Genomic DNA, 22,049 nt, shown 5'->3' with positions numbered 1-22,049 from the left:
TACAAATGTATTAAACTGAATGAGGAGACGTGCAAATAAAAAGTCTGATAGTAAGAGCTTTATGAAAGGCATTTACTGTGAATGAAACCTTTATAGATGTGTAGTGAAAAGGATATTTTGTGATTGTGTGTATTGTAATAAGACAATTATGTTTGAAAAATGTTTGAAAAAAGTGCACTTTTGATGATCTGTTGTGATATTATACTAAGAGTTTTGAAAATTTAACAGCTGCTTGTGAAAATAGTACAAAAGTGAATAAAAAAAAACTAGTTCTTTAATGTTACATATGCCTGAGTGACAGCTTTCATACCTTTTTTCTGAGTGTGTGACACTGAAGACTGCGGTAATGGCTACTGAAAATTAAGCTTTGCCATCACAAGAATAAATTACATTTTAAAATATATTAAAATAGAAAGCAGTTATTATAAATTAATAAAATAATATTTTAAAATGTTAGTTTTTACTGTACTTATGACGTAAACGTGGCATTGGTGAGCAGGGACTTATTACAAAAACCTTACTATTAGACATAATTTGATGTTTTATTTGAGTCAGTATAATTATATTGTTAAATCCATGGATAATTCTCTGAAATGAAATGACAGAAGATGGACATGTATAACATGTATGAGTCTTTGATCTCACTGATTGTATGACAATAACAAGATGCCAGGACACACAAAAGATAAAGTTTATTTATGCAATTTTTAGGATACAAAATTAAAATACAGCTAAGGCCATTGTATTTATTTAGTTTTAGTCATTTCTTTCATCAAAGTACTATTTAAGAGGGAGCATTTGTTTTCACCTTGGAGTTGTTGTAATTTGTACAGGGTTTATAAGGGACTTTTAAGAACAGCAGAATTTTCAAAAATCCTTGCACATATCTTAAACACTGGCTCAGAGAAATGTATTGTAAATGTCAGAAGTGTTATATAATAATAATATAAATAATAATAAACTTAGAGGCATGTTTCTTATCAAACAACGGAATGCACATAATCCATCTGACATTAAACAAACTGATTCATGCAGGATTTAAAAAAAAAAAAAGTAATTACTAAGCATTATTTAAGCTGACCAACTGTTAGCCAAAAGAGAACACTTTCCTTTAACTCATTTCATACATTGATTCACAAAGTTCATTTGCTGCACATTTCAGGAAGTGATCAAAAAATTGCAAATCAAAACCAGTGTTAGCAATTACAAGACTGGATGTAGGAATTTAGGAGCCTTTTTCAAGACAATCCTTATCCTTATTATTATTTTAGTGGTTCATTCTCGGACATGAGCTCAGCTCTAGCTGTTGCACAGAATATGATGCGTTTCTAATGTGAATTCTACAGAAATAAGTCAATATTGAACAGCACTGCTCCCTCTTTTCATTGGTTGTTTTGAATATGTTTCTTTGTAACAGCTACATTGTAAACAAAAGCACACAGTTACCAAATTCACAAGGTTTAGGGTTTAGACCCCATGCATCTGAATCGAAACACAAAGTGGTCTACATATGTTCTGTTTCTAACATCATTCTCATTGAATTAAACACGGTAAAGGAGCGTTTGCATGAACATGAAGAAACGCTTTGCTCCCTTTGGATTTTTTAGTGGTTTACATGAGTTTATACATGTGCAAAGGAAAAGCAAATAATACAGGGGCCCTTGAAAAGACAAATGAAGAAGAAAAACAAGTTAGACTGAGAGAGGAAGTATGGAAAACGAGGAGAGAAATGATTAAAGAGCAGCAAAATGAATAGTTGGCACATTCTTTGTGGTGTTGAGGGTGAAAGGCACAAATAAAAAAAAGGATCAGATGAGTGAGGAAAGTGATTTTGGCCCCTGGTGTACGGTGCTGGATTGGTCTCAGGTGATCACGTTGGGGCCTCTGTGTTCAGTTCGTTCATGGATGTTGGAGATTTTTAGAGCAATGGCAATGAGAGGACCCAGCACAACCTACAATGATCAAAAGAAAGAGTGAGGAAATATGTATTAAACAGACTGCCAGTATCATGAAACAAATGTAATACAATGGCAAACTGCATTAAAGGAATAATCTGGGTTTAGCTGAATCGACAACATTTGATTACCACAAAAATTTATTTTCACATGTAGAGTTGGAACACTTATAATGAAAGTGGATCGGGTCAATCCATAAACATTCAAATACTCACTGCATTAATAGTATAGCCACAAGATGTAAACAATATGCATGTTAACAGAATTTTATAATCAGAAAAATACTTTTTTAGTAGCTTTATAGCTCAAAATAATACACACGGTTTAACAGAATAATTCATGTAAGTGTTTTTATGAAAGTATAAGCTTCACATTTCTGCATTTAAATCCAACAAAATTGGGCCCTATTCACTTCTACTGTAAGTGCTATGATACTATGGCGTTATCTGTGCAAAATACTGCTTTTTATGTGTTTTTAATCAACTGGTATTGCTATAAATGGACGTGTCCATATTGGTTTTCTGACTTCTGTACTGGAACACGGTCCACTTGGGTGTGACGTCATTATCAGCTCCGGCATCTGACTTTTGAGGTAAATGGAGCGCAGCATTATTTCTTCTAAAGCATGCTGGCAGTACACTGGTTCAATAGCCAAGCTTTTTCAAGTGTCGCTGTGATCCTGCCAATCAAGGGGTTCATATTAGAATAGCTAAAGTGAATTGTTCACCTGAGTCTCTCTGTTGTGTCTCTCTGGGTCTCTCTCGTAGCTCTCTGCGTAGATACGAACAGTGGCCCCGGTTCCAGCACCAGAACCACTGAGCCGGAAGATGATTCGGGATGAGTCTGTGAAGATGATCCTTAGGCCCTGCAGGACAAGTGCAGAAATAGAAATGCAGTTCATTTTAGCGCCAACAATTCTGATTGATCATTGAGTTGTTCCTTGAACCTACAACCTTCAGCTACCAGCTCAAACAAAATGAACTAGTATGCTATACCACAATATCTTAAAAAAAACAAAAAACATTTGAGATCTGAATCACAACAAAACTGTGAAAACGTCGAACACTCAACATGGCGCATTCGTGTTCCTAAACAGACCTTTTAAAATGTAATTTTATGAAAATCTAGGCTGGCTTTACTACTTGGATTTCTCTTGTAATTCATAAAACTATCCACTAGATGTCAGGAAAAACTCTGAGCCAGACTCTTATCAGAAAACTGGTCAGCAGACAGGGAGTCACAGTTAATATTAGATCAAACTTATTTTGTTGACATCAAAGGCTGTTCATTCAGTCAAACTCAATAGTATTTTGAACAAATTCATCTGCCATTTGAAAACAGTTGCCCAAATTAGGTAGATGGAACAGACATGCACTCATCCTCAAAAATACTTTCAGGATTTAGGTTCAACATAACTTGTGCTGATCACAGTGTATTTTAAGCAGTGAATTATTGTAATTAAATAACTATTTACAAATAAATGTACATTTACAATACATTTACATAAGTCGAAATTTTTTCTATTTACACCTAGGTCATGTAAACAATTTTGCATATTTATTGGGCCTATATAGGTGTACTATTCACTATTAAAAAATAATACATTTTTTATTTGAATTTTAAGGACATGTCCATGTCCATTTTAAAATCTGGGTCCTGAATCAAAACCAGAACCACTGTTGTAGATGTAATATTTGTGTTGGTGTGTGTCTGCGTGTGTCATGGTCTCCGACAGCTGAGTGTCTCTTCGGTGGCCCCCTGCAGACATGCAGAGAGGAGGACCGGGACAGCTGACACGATCCGGCACTGGGAGGAATGTCCGTTGTAATAATACACACTCAGCTGTGAGAGGCCGGCCGGATGACTGAAGTGACTGTCACGGTCGGTGGGAGATCACTGATTGGACGACAGGCCGTGACCCCATGTCACCAGTGTGAAATCACACCAAATCATGAGGCTCATACAAGATGTAGACTCTTATGCTCACCAATACTGCATATATTTGATCAAAAATATTGTGAAATAATATTCCAATTGAAAATTCTTTCTATTGGAATATATTTTAAAATGTACTTTATTCCTGTAATGGCAAAGCTGAAATTTCAGCATCATTACTCCAATGATTCTTCAGAAATCATTCTGATATGCTGTTTTGGTGCTCAATACTTTACTCAATGCTGCTAAATACTTTTTTGTAAACTGTATTTTTGTCAGTATCCTTTGATGAATAAAATGTCAACAAAAAAAAAACAGCATTTATTTGATTATTTTATTTGATTTTAGTGACATTTTAAATGTCCTTACTGTCACTTTTGGTCAATTTAATGTGTCTTTGCTGAATAAAATTATTAATTTCTTTAAAGAAAACAAAAACAAAAAAAAACTTACTGACCCCAAAACTTTTGAATGGTATTGTATACCAACGATTGCAATTCTGAGATATAAATGAGATGAGAGGTAGATGAGGTGTCGAAATGCAAAGAGTAAAGTGTCAGGCTAATGTCAAGAGGTCAAGGTTTGGCTGGTTAGCATCCAGTAACCCCCTGCTGGTAGATGCCATAACTACATCATTTTTGTCTCTGGAGAGATTGTTCTGGAGAGGGAGAAGGTGGTTTCCGCAAATTCCTGGTAAGAACCGAGTGAGTCAGCTGGGTAAACTTCAAACACAAGGCTATGCAAGTGTTTATTTGTGTGTAACACAGACCACTAAAGGGCTCTGCATCTTGGTACAGCAAATCCAGGCCAGATAAAGATAAAGAATCTACTGAAACATCCTTCTCCCATTACTATCAAGCACATGTGCATCTCTGTGCTTTAGCACATCCTCCAAAAAAGGAGTGACAGAGAGAGAGAGCAGCTGAATGAAAATTTTAACAGAGTCTCGGCACATGTATATTGTTCATTTCAGCCATGCCGTATATACGGTACACACATAAGCAGCTAAGTGTGAATGTAGATGCCCAAACAAGGAATCTCACTGGGTGGTCCATGTGCACAACAGGACGCGTGCCGTACTAAATAGCGTATAATTGCTGAACATAAAACCTTAATGCTCAACAAACCCCTGGCAGCTCTTTATACGAGCGACTAAGCTGCAAAATCTCTGACATTTCCCCATTATCTCAGATGAATAAGGTGCACTATGGGACCAATGTGTACATTTCTTTTCATCTTCAAATCACAAGTATTTACAACGGTTCATTTCAAATTAATTAAACACACATGTTGTACAGAATCATTTTCTTTTGTTTGGGCAGTTTCAAATATTCCATATAAATGCTGCTCTTTTAAACTTTCTATTCATCAAATAATCATTAGAATAATGTATCACAGTTTTCACAAAAATACTGTTTTCAACATTAATAAGAAGAATAAATGTTTCTTGAGCAGCAAATCAGCATAAGAATGATTTCTGAAGGATCATGTAATGCTAAAGACTGAAGTAATGGCTGCTGAAAATTCTGTTTTTCCATCACAGGAATAAATTATATTTTAAAATATGATAAAATAGGAAACAGTTATTTTAAATTGTAATTGTTTTTACTGTATTTTTGATCAAGCAAATGCAACCTTAATTGGTGAGCATAACAGACTTCTTTCAATAACATTAAAAAAATCTTACCAACACATGCTGAACTCCGCAGAAAACATGTTGAAAATGCACTGCAAACCTATTTAGCAACACAGTATTTTGCCAAACAAGCTGTTGTGAAGCAACATCAAATTAAGAAGCATTTCCTGTCTCCTATTTGTATTATGTATGAATGGACATAAATACAGCACAAAGTCTAGTGTGGCTGCATTATGACAGGCTGTCTCTCATGTTCTGAGCGCTGAACTGACCTGTTTCCTGGACACACTGCCGTCCACTGGGTCAATGTACTCAAAATTATCAGCCTTCTCCACACTGTAGATGTTATTACCCACAGAAAACTTCTGAGTGGTAAACGCTTTATCAGTGATAACAGCTTCCAGATCTCTCATGAGGTAATACGCTGCCCTGCCGTCCACCCCTTCATAGTCAAACCTGTCAGATATAAAATAAATACAACAAACACTATAGTAGATCAATGTAACAGAAAGACTACGAACATAACCTAGCACCTACAGTAATAAATAATGGTTGCATGACCATTTGGAGAGCTCCCAGGATTTTCACATGACATCTACAAGTAGAGCTAAATATGGTGAATGTGGGAAACATGCATGGGAAAGGCAAAAACAATCCAGGCACACATTAAAGAGATTCTGCCTACTCTACTCTGTCTCAAAGGAAAAGCCATTGAGAGGTTGGGTACTGTAAGTATACACAAAGAAATATCCTGAAATGAAGACTGATGTTAGAAATGAAGCTTGGGAAGATGCTGTTTTGGGTTTAGCTCACCTGCAGAAGTAGTTGCGTCCCATTTTGGCCCAGTGATCTCTCACTATTTCCTCCACCCCCTGCTTTCGCACTGCCATGATGGACAACCATACCAGAACTGACCACAGGCCGTCTTTATCGCGGATGTGGTCTGAACCTAAAAGAGAGAGATATATTGATAGATATAAAAGAGAGATATATATTCAAAATATTGATAGCAATATTTTGCTATTCAATTTACATTACTACTACTATGGTAAGATTTTTTATGAACGGTAAGATTATGCTCACCAAAGGTGCATTTATTTGATCAAAAATAGAAAAATACAGAAAAATTTTGAAATATAATTACATTTGAAAACAACTGTTTTCTATTTTAACATATTTTAAAATATAATTTATTCCTGTGATGGCAAAGCTGAATTTTCAGCATCATTGCTCCAGTCTTCTGTGCCACATGATCCTTCAGAAACCATTCTAATATGCAGCGTAACATTTTTGTGGACATTTTGATACTTTTTTTTTTTCAGGATTCTTTGATGAACACACCCTGAACACAACCTAAAAAGCCCAGATGATTCATGGTGAATTTCAAGGTGAGACAGATCTAAATCAGGACAAGACAATGACTAAATGAAAGCCCTCACTGCCTTGATTTATGCTCGACATCTTCTCTATGACTTTTGTTCTTTGATCTGGTTTATTTCATGTAATCATATGTCAGGAAAAGCATATCCGACAGCTGCTCTCTGTGTATGATTAATGCTGGAGTACTGAAAAATGCTCAGGCCTACCGCATATCACATAAGCAGCCAAAGACTGTTGTAAGCCAACATAACATTTTTGTATAATTAGTTTTGACCCCTAAAATCAATAAAACACAATAAAGTTCACTTCAAAAAGCAGATTTCAACATTTTAACAGCTTGTCAGGCTGTTATCTGTTAACTTTCCCTTAGCTCACAAAACAATAAGCGTGACGCAGAAGCGACCTGGTTCACAGCCAAAAGGGAAACTTGCTTCATGCCAATATTCCATAAACACAATCAATTTATACCAGATACCTACACCAACAGATAAAACATATGATGAATGTATGTATACTGTTGTAGACATACAGTAGTATGTCTAGCACAGCTGAGAGTGTTTTGTGAAAAAAACGAAAAAGAAATCAGTATACAGACAAGTGGCCCATGACCACACGGTCAAAACATGGTGAATAATGAGCAGGCTGCTCTTTTGACACCTACAGACAATGCCTCGTGTCTTAGTCAAGGTCTTAGTGATGGTGTAAAAACCCCAGAGGCTTTACAGATCGACCCTGCTGACAACAGAGCCAAGCGTCTGTCTGCCCAGCAACATCATTCAGCGCCAGCTGCTTATTCCACATTCAGCTGCCAACCAAAACACAACCATTCAATACCATGCAAGGGCTCACCTTTACGTATGGGAGTTCCTACAGCTATACGCTCGCAGAAAAAAGGTACAAAGCAGTCACTGGGGTAGTACCCTAAGGTACAAAAGCTAAAAGGTACCACCTAAGTGGTACATATTAGGTACTTAATGGTACCCATTAGCACTTTAAATATGCATTTTAGTACCTCAAGTGTACATATTAGTAGCTTTTGAAAGATTACTGTCCCAGCAACAGTTTTGTTCCTTTTTTTTCTGAGAGTGTAGGCACTTTTGGCCCAGTGGACTCAAGAGAGGTATTTCAACCAAAAATGAAAATTGACCAAATTTTTGAGTGAATTATCCCTTTAAAAAAATAATTTAGCTTAAAACGTACTCTTTACATTCTCACTAATTTGAGCATATACAGTACATACATCACAGGAAATTTTTCCTGATTAGTTTTTTTTTTCTGAACCAACAAATGTAATTTCCACCACGTTTTATTTAATAATATTCTGTGGTGGAAATGATGATTTTGTGATCTTTTTTAAAATAACCAACTTCTTTGTCTTTCTAAGGTTAACTTCATAGCTAGAATTGTATGTCCTAAATACACTTAATTAAATAAAATGTTTACAATTTCTTTGACAATATCAGAATGATCAGAATGAGCTTTATTGAATGAGCTTTTATTACTGCTTGATTGGAAATGACGCTCAATAAAAATATTGTGCTCACGAGTGATATTTATTTTGATTTTCTTTACACATCACGTCTCAATATTTTATCACGTCTCAGCTCTTCAATCACCAGTGACGGCTCTTCGGGGGAAGCAGGGGAGGCAGGGGAGGCACAGCTTCCCCAAAATTTTGAGGTGAAAATGGGAGGAGGACGATTTAATGTTAATAAAATTCACAATTCATTTCAGTTCATGTCTCAGAATGTGTATTTTTTGTTTGTAATTTCACAGTTGTAATACCATAACGTGAAAGCGTCGCTTTTCTATCGCGAATGTGAATCTGCTGATGTAATTGCAACCGCTAATGATAGAGAAAGGTAGGGGGAGGCCGGGGGCTTCTCGTGCCTCCGTTGGAAAAAAAATGAGCCAATCACCATCGAGTGTTCACTTTCAGCGCTGAGGAGTGTTGAGAAAAGAAACCTCGCAGGGGAGGCTAGCCTCCCTTCTGGTATATCAACCAATCATCATAGAGACGTAACTTACGTGATATTAGTTTGAAAGTCTCCCGCTGCGCTGATAATGTACCAAGTACTTATGAGTAGCGATATTGAATATTTGATCGCCAACAGATTTACCAAACTGTCATTCAAACAGTAGATATATATACAAATTAAAAATAAAGGGAGAACACACCTAAGCTGGATATAGGCTAACGTTACAGCAGTCGGCTCTTTTAACACAGACTTTTAAGAAGGGATGGATGTTTGCTTCAAGTGATAGGCCAGGTAAGTGAAATTATATTATCTTGCTGTATGTGTCGTTTTCTTTTCGTTTTCTGACTAAAAGTCATTTTAAAGTGGTTAAGCAAAAAATAATAATAATAATAATCGTCAGGGATCCCCAGACCAATACAATTAGTGTGCCTCCTCTATTTTAAAACCCACGAGCCGCCACTGTCAACCACACCACTGTCTCCATGGCAATCAAAATAAATTTACATAAATCAAACAATAATATTGACATTGATTATTTGTATATTTCTGTCTGTTTGAATTATCATAATATTTTCTCATTGACAGATTCTCATATTTTAAGATTGAATGTATTGCTCCGAGACAAATAAAAAAATCTATACATAAACGTAATTTGAAAAGTAGCAAATATATTTTATGAATGCACATTAAAACGTTTCAATTAAACTCCTGAGACATAAAAAGGGCCCGTCGTTGAACAAACATCCATTAAAGTCCAAATAAGTGCATGCTTATCTTGTTGACCATATGAAGGTTTTTGATTACGTTTATCACTCAACAACTCCTATGTGACCCTGGACCCCATTCCAGATTTTCAAATAGTTGTATCTCGGCAAAATATTGTCCTAACCTAACGAATCTTATTTATTCAGCTTTCAGATGATATATAAATATCAATTTCGAGAAATTGACCCTTATGACTGGTTTTGTGGTCCAGGGTCACATTTGTGGGACTAGAGAACTATACTCCTTCATCTTCTTCTTCTGCACCTCCACCCTGTGCTTTTGTGAGAAAAGCAGAGGAGTAGTCGTTTGCTTTTGCCAGCAGAAACCACTCTCACTTTCTCCCTATTTCAGATGATTCACTATCCTGTACTAATAAAAAAACAACCTCCGAAAATATCAATAAGATAAAACGTCATAATGATTCTTTAAGAATGCCTTCTTTTGTGTTTGAAAGAAAAATAACATCATATGGGTTTGGCACAATATATGGAAAATATGGTAAATAAAGTGAATATTGACAGAAGATTAATGATGACTTTTAAACAGTAAAAGCTCAAGTGGGGCTTTTATATGCTTTTAGAGGACTCTGATGGCACCCACCTGTTCCAAAGCTCTCCTCTCCACAGAATGAACACCTCCCAGAATCCATCAGGTTGCCAAAGAATCTCCAGCCTGTGGGAGTTTCATAAAGCGCCACCTTCATAGCCTTAGCAACCCTGTAAACAAACAGGAAGCATGAGTATTCCAGTGCAATCCAACTCAGAGTTTATTTGGACAAGATCAAATCTGAAACTAAATACATTCTCTCATTGGCTAACAGCATCACCCCTTTATGAGTATCTTTAAAAATGTGTACCTAGCTACATGGCACTGCAATGTTACACTATAAAAAGTGCACATGTGCTATTGTTATTGTTATATAAATTACAAATTAAATATATATTATATATAAAATACATTAGCAATATAATATAATATAACAATGCATTTTTCCTTCAGTACAAAGCCATGCTGCCAAATGTTTTCCGTGTGTTTATGAGTGTTAGCATGACTTGAGCTCTGGACCATGTCAGCTACAGAAGTCTAGGGAATGTCTTTGCATAATAAGATGAAGATGCATGTTGTCTGGCAGTTCTGTGAACACAAATACATTTTCAGACCCCTTTTCATCTTTCATTTGTAAGTCAGAAAAGGACTGAAGGAAAATGAGAAATCATAAACAGAGTACATTCAGATGGATGTGCTGTTAGTTTCTAAAAATTACTAATCCATGTTTATATCTAAATACCAGACTATATGGTAAACAGCAACAAATGACATACTGTGAAAGAAGATGGATGTGGAGGTAATGATCATTTAATGTACTCTGAACAAAGAAATTACCATTCAGCTTTCTACACACTCATTGGTAGTACATTTAGTATCTGTCCTTTGGACTGATTCATAAATCAAGCGGCATATTTTGTCTTCTCAATCCAGTGTCTTTATAAGGCAAAAAGCAGAAAGAAACCATGCTGACATTTTGGCTGACATTTATTTTGAGATTCAGCCATGAGCCTGGAGGAGCAAAGAGCACTTTAATCATCAGTGTGTAGTCTACACCTGTTTAACTCCCTTATACTGTCAAACTCCTGCAAGCTGTCACAGAAATAGGCCTACTTCTGGACAAATACTGTCATACAACATTACTGTTAAGACAGCAAGTTTTGTATTCGGCAATTGTAATCATTCATGGCTATGAAAATAAAAGATATTCAGTGTCAAAATGAAAGTAATCAAGGAAACAAGAGGAGGAATGCAATTACAAGTCTCCTCCTCTGTTTGTTGATCTTGGATAGTTGGCTAGATTCCTAACTATTTTCAGACACTGCAGTCTGGCATTATGGATAATGAGTTGCTGAGATCCCATCAGATGAAGGGACAGATGAGCGGGAACTGATGTAAATGAGAAGAGTTAGGATGCAGCTGTTTACTCATGGGTGGAATTACTAAATATGGGAAAACAAGTGTTATTGACTCAAGGGACAAGGAGCAGAATGGAAAGCCTGGCATACGGACAGCAAACTGGAATCTTTGACCCCTTGACATGTTTTTGATGATTTATTCTCATATTTGTGGCCAACACAAGCAGCGCTATCTCTAATCCAGCATTTTAAATATTTTGCATGCATATGTGTTCATGTGGGTGTGACTGGATTTTAACTAACAATTCTGCCTAAAAAAGGCTTGATGCATTTGGAAAATAATGTGTTTAGCTGGATTTTAAAGTCAGCAGCTGTTCCTAACCTCAGTCTGGCAATACACCCTCTTATCAACTAGCAGAATGTTAGCATGAGTTGACAGGCAGTCTCATTAAGCTGGTACCCCAGTTGTACTAAAATGATTTCCATTTACATTCCTTGCTCCAAGGTATAATAAAATATCTTTGAAAGTGAACCTTTGAATACCAACAGTACTTGAAATTGATTAATTATAATATAAACAAATAGTTTAAGGACTTGACTACATTATAAAGTCTAATCTAGTGAGTGGCATAACACACAGACGATGAGGACCAAAATTAAGAGTTCATCAACAAATACTGAAAGATGCCTTGAAATTAAATTTTAAGAAACAAACAAATAATGGCATCCCCAAATAGAATAGCTTCATGAACAGAGACACTTAAGGATTCTCCATCACCAGCTCCAGAACTATAAAATCTGACTTTTAAAGACTCACAATACAAGAATGTGTTGATTATGGTTGATTTCAACAGCTAATTAAACAGGATCAGTTCCTCTTCTGACTTGACTCTCTTTTCTAGTGGTGTTGGGACTTAAAATGTATGGTGTGAACATTTAAAAGTAAGTTTATCCTTATTACCAGCTGTGCAGATAGTATTTCTATATTTATTATTTATAATAGTTTGTATACTGCTATAAGAAACTCAGAAAGCAATAAATTCATAAACACCTTTGCTGGAGAATAATATGGTGATGGCATACATGGCAAAACATTACTGATTGGTTTGTAATTTTTAATTCATTCTTACTAATGACACATCACATTTCTACAATAGCATCCCAACTGAAAATGTTTACTTTTGCATGATGATCCATTAAACTATAAAGATGTATAAATTTGAAACTTTAGCTTGTGAAGTTTGTCTTCTTTTTATTGAGCCAAAATGTCAGTTTTCTGTCAAGTCTTTTAGCTATACAAATTTGTAGGTCAAAGTTCACCAAACTTCAACTTTAAACTTAAAACTATTATACTGCCATTTCTATGCTGCCACGTTCACATGTGTACAAATGGAAGTGAATGGAACAAGAAGTCTTAGTGTGACTGCACCTTTTGCCTGGAAGGGAACAGCTCAGATTTGAAGGGTGACTTCAGTGAAAGAGAGAATGTGAAAGGGAACAATCTAGAACTGTTTCTAGGCTGGGAGGACCCATACTTACTTAAATATCATTTACAGAATGGAAAACATGACACTCTGCTTAGCTATGGCTATACTTCATAAGGTATAAATTCAGGCCAAACGCAGACTCGACCTCTCTTTCTTTATCTTAGCCACACCAGTAGTTAAATTCTCATTGACACTGTGTTTCTGACATTATATCAATCTCGCAAAGCCTCTAGGAAGTGAATAATGAGTCACAGTGAAAAACAATATTGATTTGAGGAAATCAGGGCTAATTCTGGTGTTATGGCACAATAAGCACTTTCTGGCTGTTTTTAATGACTGATTGGGCAGCGCAAAATAACATCACTTCCTGTTTGACTGCCAGCATTGTAGGAATAGAGCACCCACTATCCCTACAATGTCTTACAAACCTGTATGACTTTTTTTCCACTGTGAAACACAAAATAACTTATTTTGAGAAATGTCCATACAATGGAATTCTTTTGTTCATACAATGGAAGTCAATGGTTACCAAAACGTTTTGTTACCAACATTCTTCAAAATATCTTCTTTTGTGTTCTGAAGAAAGAAAGTCATAAAGGTTTGGAACGACATGAGGCTGAGTAAATGAGATTTATCGATACTGATGTGAGTACCGAAAGTATTGATACTCAAATAAAAAATATTGATACTAAGGTGTTCACTCACTTCTGACAGTGCATTCAAACAGGCCTGTGTTTCCCAAAAGTATCATAAGACAGCATTGATGCTTTTGTGAAATGCAGTTTCCAGAACAATGAGGACAGAAAAAAAACATATGTTTGAGTTATTTCACAATAAATAAACTTAAATTGTAGCCTACATTTGTGCAATTACATTTATTTAAATTGAACGTTAAAAGTTCATATTGATCATGTTCTATTCTGTAATGTTAGTATAAATCATACACTGTCAGAATAAATGCGTGCAACAGCCTGTCACTGGCAGTCCCTTATGAAAATGAACCATGGTTTTACTAAAGTGACCATATAGTTCAACTATAGTATTTGTTGATTTCCATGGTTACCACTACAGTAAACATATTTTAATCATGTGTAAATAAAAATATAACCTAATAAGTTGCCATTAAGGCGTATTGAATGTTAAAATGCGTTTCAAATATAAAGTTAAGTGGATAACTACCATTTTTACTCTTAGTAATTTAATAATTTAATACATTTCATAACTTAAAAGTTCAGTTTGAGAAATGACATTTTTCAGAAGTATTGTATCGGTATCGGCGATACTGGCCTTTAAAAGTATCGGTATCGTATCGAAAAAAGAAAACAGCCAGCCCCGCCCCCAACTCACACCATTGGTTGAGCTGTTGCCATGTCAGACTAGGCAATGTTTTAAGCACCACAGAACCACAAAATTTGCTCTAAATTGCATGGGATAGTAGAAAGTATTTAACACCCCCCAAAAATTACACTTTACATTTAACAAATGTCATCTAATCACATAAAATCACTATTCATTTCTCATAGCACAAGATCCTGTCTCAAAGCAGGCAGGTCTTTAGCATGATGCACCCTGAAAGTTATTTTTAGTGGGGTGAATAGTGTCTGCAGGAGCGCAGGGCTGAGCTAACACTGTTATTCTTAGGGAGTGAGTCTCCATGCTGTAACCTCTGGCCCCATCACTAATGCTTTTACCGCTCAGTGTCTTGCACTGGACAGAACGAGAAGCGAAAAACTAATTGTGAGAGAGTGGAAAGATCCTGATGGATGATTTCCTCCCTGATCATCAGCTTATCAATTATTTTGAGAGTTGACTGGCTTTTATTTACACAGCCCTGAACTCTTACAGTATGTTAAGGGAAAATGTCACTGACTCTTATTTGACAAAAAAAAAGTGAGAGTCAAAAAGAGAAATTGCTGCACGCTGTGAGAAATCATTTTAAGTAGAACCAACAAGTGTCTTTGGCAGTGGGCTAAATAAAAGTGCAAGCAAATAAGGTGTAATTAATATTTATGTACATAATTAATATTCATGATAGTGCACAACAGTCAAACTGATTTTAAAGTTAACAGCTAGTGCCCAGCATAGTCATTCTGTGGGAGGTTAGTAGTACTCTTTTATCAGAGTGGTTTGAGTAAATTGAGTTTTAGTGATGACTTGTTAAATTTCAGGCCTGCAGCCTGTCTGTGAATAAAGGCATTTCAGTGCTATCATCTGAGAGCATGTTACACACTATACCCTAAGGTACAAAAGCTAAAAGGTACATCTTTGTACCTTATTTATTTCTAAATGGAACTTATTAGTACTTTAAAAGTATAGATATTGCCTAAAGTGTACATAGTAGTACCCCTTTTTTCTGAGAGTGCAGGTATCCTATCAAAGAAATATAACACCTACATTTCTAGGAATGTTCTTTCGATAAAAATAAGTGTATTTTTCACAGTTAGATTAGTAATGTTTTCTTACCTGTCAATGGCTGTGCTGGTTGGCATACTGCGGGCAAAACCTCTGATTCCTCTCTGACTGAAGTAAGGGATGCAGGAGAGGTTTGCAGCCATCACTGCCAGTGAATCTGACGGGCTCACAAAGAATCCATTCTCACCGATAATCATGTAACGATCCTATACATAAGACAAACATATCCAGTTAGTTCTGTCATCTAATCTGACTAAACAAGCAACTCTGTGATATTATATTTTATCTAAAATATAAGTTATTTGATGTACATTTCTTGTTCATTGATCTTTTACATAAAATAACCAAATAACCAGCTGCTGCATCATTTGAAAATGATGAAGAATACATACATTACTGTTGAAAAGTTTAGGGTCAGTAAGATTTTTTTGTTGTTGAAAGAAATCAATTCTTTTATTGAGCAAGGATGCATTAAAATGACCAAAAGTTACAATAAAGACTTTTACATTGTTACAAAAAATTATATTTGAAATAAATGCTGTTCTCTTGAACTTTCTATTCATCAAAAAGTGAAAAAATCCACAAAAATATTAAGAAAAACAACTAAGAATAAAGACATCTTTCTTGAGCACCAAATCAGTATATTAGAATGATTTCTGAAGGATCATGTGACACTGAAGACTGGAATAATGGCCACCAAAAATTCGGCTTTGCCATCACAGGAATAAATTACATTTTAAAATATATTCCAATAGAAAGCATTTTTTTATTTTAACATTATTTCACAATATTACTGTTTTTACTGTATTTTTGATTCAAATGAACATAAGAGACCTCTTTCAAAAACATTAAAAATCTTACCTCAGACTTTTGAATATTAGTGTATTTGTTGTTTTCTTAACAGTATGGACTGTTATATACAATTCCTGTATCTCACTTGTTAAATGAAATAAAAATAAAGAACTGCAATCAAAGACCCTGACAAAGAAGCTGTAAATAATCCAGCAATAATTTGGTTTAACAGCCTTGATTCTTATGCTTTCTGCTTGAATATTATTCTTATAAAATGTTTACATTTTTTCTGCGTAATTTGTAAGTTATTTGTAAATGATTATCAGACGATAAGAGACAAGCACCCCATCTGCATCAAAAGCAGCCCCAAAGCCAAACTCTCCCCCCTTCATGGAGTCCACCAGAGGTGCAGCGAATGCAGGGTTAGGGTTGGGGTGTTGGCCTCCAAAGTCCTCCAGAGGGACACAGTTAACAGCAGAATTAGCTGGAGCCCCGAGCTCATCACATAAGATTCTTCTGACATATGGTCCCATAACTGAAACAGATGACATAAAGATATGACTCTACATACAGATATAAATCTACATAGAAGTATTTGCAACGGTCTACAGGAGTTTACCTCCATTCATGGCATCTATTCGGATCTTCAGTTGTTTTGGACCTGTCAGCAAGCTCTTGATGGCACCAAAGTCAAAAATTCCTCGCAACATGTTTAGATAGATCTCAACTGAATCCACAATCTCAACTGAAAAATGGGGGAAGAACATTTTTAAGCTCAGTATATGAGTGTAAACTGAAGTTTGTGACAATAACATTATGAAAAGTTAAGTTAATATGCCTCACCTCTGAATGGCTTAAACTTGTTCTCCAAGTCAAAGTCATGACGGCCAAGGCGGGACAGGTCGATGTGGAGGTCAGGGCAGATGGCGTATTCCTCTAGTGTGCGACTCACCTGATGGATCCTCTCCATCACTGTGTCTGGAGATGGTCCTGTAAACAGGAAACAGTGACAGAAAAAAAAGCCCAACAACTGTAAGTTGGCTCTAAGAATACTGCATCTGTGATTTAATGAAAAAAGTCAATACATTTTCTAGGAATTGTAGCTATATACTGTATGTGTGTTGCCAGGGTCCAAAATAAACAAAATTAATGCTCTGGACAAAAAATTACTTTAAGTCATCACATGTGGTATATCCTTCACAATAATCCACCAAAATGAAAATATAATTCATCACAGTGCATATTCACATATTTGTGATAAATGTGGTTTCACTGAGAGATGGAGGCAGAGATGGTATTGACTTTTTTTTTTTTTACTTTCATTCAGCAAGTATACAATCAATGAATCAAAAGTGACAGTAAAGACTTTTACATGTTCACTTTTACAATGATTTTATCATGTGACACTGAAGACTGGAGTAATGGCTGCTTTGAAAATTCAGCTTTGCTATAATTAGAGTATATTACATTTTAAACAGTTATAATTATAATAGTATTTCACAATTTTACTGTTTTATTGTAGTGTACTGTACTGTTTTTCAGTATTGGTGAGCATACAGTTTGCACTGTTTGTCACTAATATGCAAGAAAAAATTATATCCCCATCATAATAATGGTGTATGTCAAAGTAAAAAATAAATTTAAGGTAAGAAATATATTTTAGGTACATTTAGGTCCATAGATATGAAAATATGTCCATAGAAGATATTTTTTTAGAGATTCAAGATGTACAACCCTATTCCACTTGGGTTTCGAGGTGTAAATAGTTCTTCATGACAGCTTACACGAAGGTAATGTTAACCTGAGGTCATGACTTCACTGGCACAGTGATTCCCTTAAAGGCTGATATTATATATAACATAATGAAATCAGTATGTCATCTTTATTATTCTAAAAGTGCATGTTCTCACCTCCATTAGCAACATTAAATTTGATCCCAAAGTCTCCTCCTGGGCCTCCTGGACTGTGGCTTGCAGTGAGAATGATCCCACCAATGGCTTTTATCTTCCTGATGATGCAGGAGACCGCTGGGGTGGACAGGATCCCGTTGTGTCCAATGACCAGACGTCCAATCTGAAATCAAAGTTTTGGTTTGATTGGTGTGAAGTTTGATTTATCTCTTTTTTTTTCAGTACCTTGAAAGTCAATGGAGTCCAATGTTGTTTTGAACTCCACTGACTTTCACTGTGAGAATGAAAACATGAAACTTTCTTTAAAATTTCTTCTTTTGTGCTCCACAGAATAAAGTAAGTCATACAGGTTTGAATTGACAAGTGGGGGGGGGGTGGGGGGGGGGGGTGTATTTTATAATATGAATGGAATAAAATAATGTAGAACATCAAAAACAATGACTTCAGGCTTTATGCTCAGACTGAACTAAACATTAAATCTTCATTAGAGGCACAACCAAATATGCTAGAAATGTTGACAAACAGAGTTGATGAAGCATTATGGCTCATAGCCATATGTTCTGGCTTTCCATGTCATTCTGACAAGAACATGAGAGGTAAAAACAAGGGAAGCAGCGGCTCTCCAGGAAGAGTGTGCAGGGGAGGGATGGCACAACAGATAAGACAGGATACATTTGGCCAGGCCAGGATAGAGATTTAGCTCTAAAACTTTCTGTCATTATGTGCACAGTTTGTAGCTTCTCAGGTTTTCCAACAAAATGCTCAGTTGTTTGGGATTTCAAAATCCAGATATAAGAGCTCTCAAACATTATATAAAAACAGATATGACAATTTATACTATAAATCCATTTAATGCTATACTGAATCATGCAACTAAACATGTCCACCAGATATACAACAAATCATGCTATAAAGCTTGTGCATTTTTTAAAGACACATGCAATGATAATTATAAAAATAACAATAAAATAGACAGATAATAATAACAAAAATGAATACACCAATAGGTAAATAAAACCGATGTTACCTTTTTGTTGATATAGATCAGAAAAATTATGAAATGTATTAAATAAATGAATAAACAAATTTTTATGAAAGAAAGAACGAAAGAAATGGGCTTTCAGTAATCTGATGTTAGCTTTTTGAAGAAACATTTATTAGAAATGCTATTGGAATACATTTGAAATTATTGAACTAGAGGGACATGCATGAGATTTTCTTTTCCCTTTAAAGAAATATAAACACCATCTTACCCCATTGGCAGCTGTCATTTGAACGATGACTTCAGTTGCAGCCCGGCTGAAGTATCTTCCATCGCTGCCCACCACCATAGTGCATCCCTGACGGTCCCTCAAGTCGATGGAGGACAGCAAGCTTTGGATGTAATTTTGCAGATAGTTCTTTTTACTTTCGAAAACCGCTGTCTTCTTTCGCAGCCCATTTGTCCCTGGTCTCTGGTCATCGAAGGGGGTAGTTTGGATAGTCAAAATGGGTATAGGGTTAGTTTCCATGATTTTCTGGAACGCTTCGGGATGTCAAAAAATTGGTTTGTTAACAGCTGAATGAGGTGTGATACAGTGTTCAAAATATCGTCAAAAGCAACAGAGGAAGTTCACGGAGGCAGCGAGCAGGGTGCGCCACAGCGCAGTGCGCTTCAGTCCAAGTGAATTATTTGAGACGCGTCCCGTGACGCCTCTTTGGAAAACTAGTGTACGACAGCTGTCTTGTCATCGCACCACACAAACTGTGAAGTAGGGCCACAAAATACAGAATAAATTGGTGTAAAACGCAAAGAAATATTCCAAAATGAGGTCTTACGCTCATCGACACCCTTCTCCCGAGCTGTCATGCGTACGTTTGCTTGCCAAAAGGCAGGGAGGGGAGAAAACTCTATATAATGAGCTAACGCACCGAACCAAAAATAGCCCATGATGTGGGGGAGCGAATAGTGACAGTGTGTGCCGCTGTGTAATCGAGCACCTCCACTGTCCGTGGCGCACTGGAGCTACATGATGCGCCAAGGTGGACAGCAGCTCTCATCTGACGCACACTGGATCACAAACAGAAATGTCATAACATCCATAAAATTAAATAACATTAACCAAGACAAGAAGGAATGAGATAAATAACAAACTGACCAAATTTCCAATCCCAAAATAGAAAAGGGAGACCGAGGCTGGTTGGCACAAGAGTAATGGGGTTGAGTCAGTTAAACAAATTAAATTGTATGTCAATTATACAAAAGTCAAATTAAACAAATGTGTTAGCAGTGGATTTGTGTTGGTTTCAATCATCTAATTCAAAAACCTTTTCAATTACAATAATTTTGTGAATTCTGTTCTCCAAACTAAATTTAGTATCATATTTTGTAATAGCTCTTGAGTAGGCTAAACAAGTGAACACAATACAACTGATATCCATTCAAACAACAGTCAGCTATGTAATTAGGTAGATTTTGAAAGGTTGAACTGTGTTCTGAGGACAAGGACGTTTTTCATAAATGCCAGGTCGAGGCAAGTTGCCAAATGCGTTTCTTATGTTGTAATTTTAAGTATTGTCTACATATTTTATAATGGCCAAAACAATGGGTTGATATATTTGTATGTTACTTTCAGTAATTGTTTTGAGGCATGTCTCCATACAGAAATGGACTTTCAAAAACCTATTCTAATAAATATATGGAGTGAAAAGTGTAACAGATAAACCATAAGCCTATTTGTTTTCGCTGTAAATGCATTATTTGTCTTATTATATAACATTATAAAGCAGAGGCGGACAGTAGTGAAGTATTTTTACTTTACTCAAGTAAATTTAAAAAGTATATGTAGTTTATCAGTGTTTTTCTTTGGAAAACTTTACTTCACTACATTCCAAAGCATAATGCCATACTTTTTACTGCACTACATTTCATAAATAAAAGTTGTTGTTTGTTTTACCTTTAATACTTAAGAACTTTAAAAATGTAGTACTTTCTTGTACTCAAGTATATCTTTGAATTATTTTATCTTGAGTAAAAGTAAGAAAGTACTAGATTTCTAATGTAATTAAGTATTACATTATATTTAATATGAAGCGTAGTGCAGTAAAAAGTACAATATTATGCTTTGGAATGTTGTGAAGTAAAGTTTTGTAAAGAAAAACAATCTGATAAAGGACAGACACTTGAAAAGTACTTTTAAAACAAAGTAAAAATACTTCCCTACTGTCCGCCTCTGTTATAAAGTGATATTTGAAGTCAAGCAAATCAGTCAAATTAACCGAGCAAGCACATGCGTCTCAATGCATCGAGTGCGAATCATTTCACGAGCTTCAGTCTCCATCTAGTGGACACGAAATTATAGAAAATGTCTTGCAAGCAGTGAAAGGGATTCTGTAAACTATAATGTACGCAACTCGCTGTTACTGGTTTTAAAATGCGAGTATAGGCTACTGAACGCGCATTCATATGCAATCTTTTAACAATTGGTAGAGCTTTAACTTTAAAAACTATTTAAAGTCAATGTAAAGTTATTTCCCCTCTTTTTTATCGTTTTTTTTTAATGAAATATACATTACTCAACATTCCAACATATAGGCTAGCCAACATTTAAAGCGATTTTAAAATAATCAGTTTTTTGGATAAATTAATGAGCAAAATGCACAATTTCAGTTAGTTACTATAAGGTCTTTATGGGGAAAAAAATACACGATACTCGCCTAAAAATGGATAATGAGTACCAATAATGAGTAATACAACACATACCTACTTGAGATTTGACGATGATGGTTTATTTAAACAGACATTTTAATACATCCACTTTCCAGGATTTTAGACTAGCAAATATATTACTATTTATTTATTTACATTAACTATCATATAAGAGCAATGACAGAAATATCTTATGTTACAAGTCT

At 35.5% G+C, this 22,049-nt stretch overlaps 1 protein-coding gene across 1 annotated transcript; it reads right to left on the bottom strand.

Annotated features, from left to right (window-relative positions):
* Positions 1-676: 676 nt before the first annotated feature.
* On the bottom strand, positions 677-20,011 carry LOC107711872 (phosphoglucomutase-like protein 5). Its single transcript, XM_016516948.1, has 11 exons — positions 19,409-20,011; positions 18,156-18,318; positions 17,089-17,235; positions 16,865-16,990; positions 16,590-16,780; positions 15,505-15,659; positions 10,251-10,366; positions 6,340-6,475; positions 5,799-5,982; positions 2,683-2,820; positions 677-1,952 (listed from the first exon to the last, which is right to left on the bottom strand). Exons 1-11 carry the CDS (start codon positions 19,664-19,666, stop codon positions 1,863-1,865), a joined length of 1,704 nt encoding a protein of 567 aa, XP_016372434.1. The 5' UTR covers positions 19,667-20,011; the 3' UTR covers positions 677-1,862.
* Positions 20,012-22,049: the final 2,038 nt, after the last annotated feature.

The sequence above is a fragment of the Sinocyclocheilus rhinocerous genome, unplaced genomic scaffold, assembly GCF_001515625.1.
Source record: "Sinocyclocheilus rhinocerous isolate Xijiao unplaced genomic scaffold, SAMN03320098_v1.1 scaffold988, whole genome shotgun sequence".
Classification (NCBI taxonomy): Eukaryota; Metazoa; Chordata; class Actinopteri; order Cypriniformes; family Cyprinidae; genus Sinocyclocheilus; species Sinocyclocheilus rhinocerous.
This window is presented reverse-complemented; position numbering and strand designations above follow the sequence as displayed.

What these genes read in the sequence shown, in the direction of transcription:
- LOC107711872 (XM_016516948.1), bottom strand. Translation starts at nt 19,666, where the DNA reads ATGGAAACTAACCCTATACCCATTTTGACTATCCAAACTACCCCCTTC. An exon ending in AAATGACAGCTGCCAATGGG is followed by an intron (nt 18,319 to 19,408) that starts GTAAGATGGTGT and finishes CTTTGATTTCAG; the next exon opens with ATTGGACGTCTGGTCATTGG. An exon ending in ACCAGCACAGCCATTGACAG is followed by an intron (nt 10,367 to 15,504) that starts GTAAGAAAACAT and finishes GTTTGTTTACAG; the next exon opens with GGTTGCTAAGGCTATGAAGG.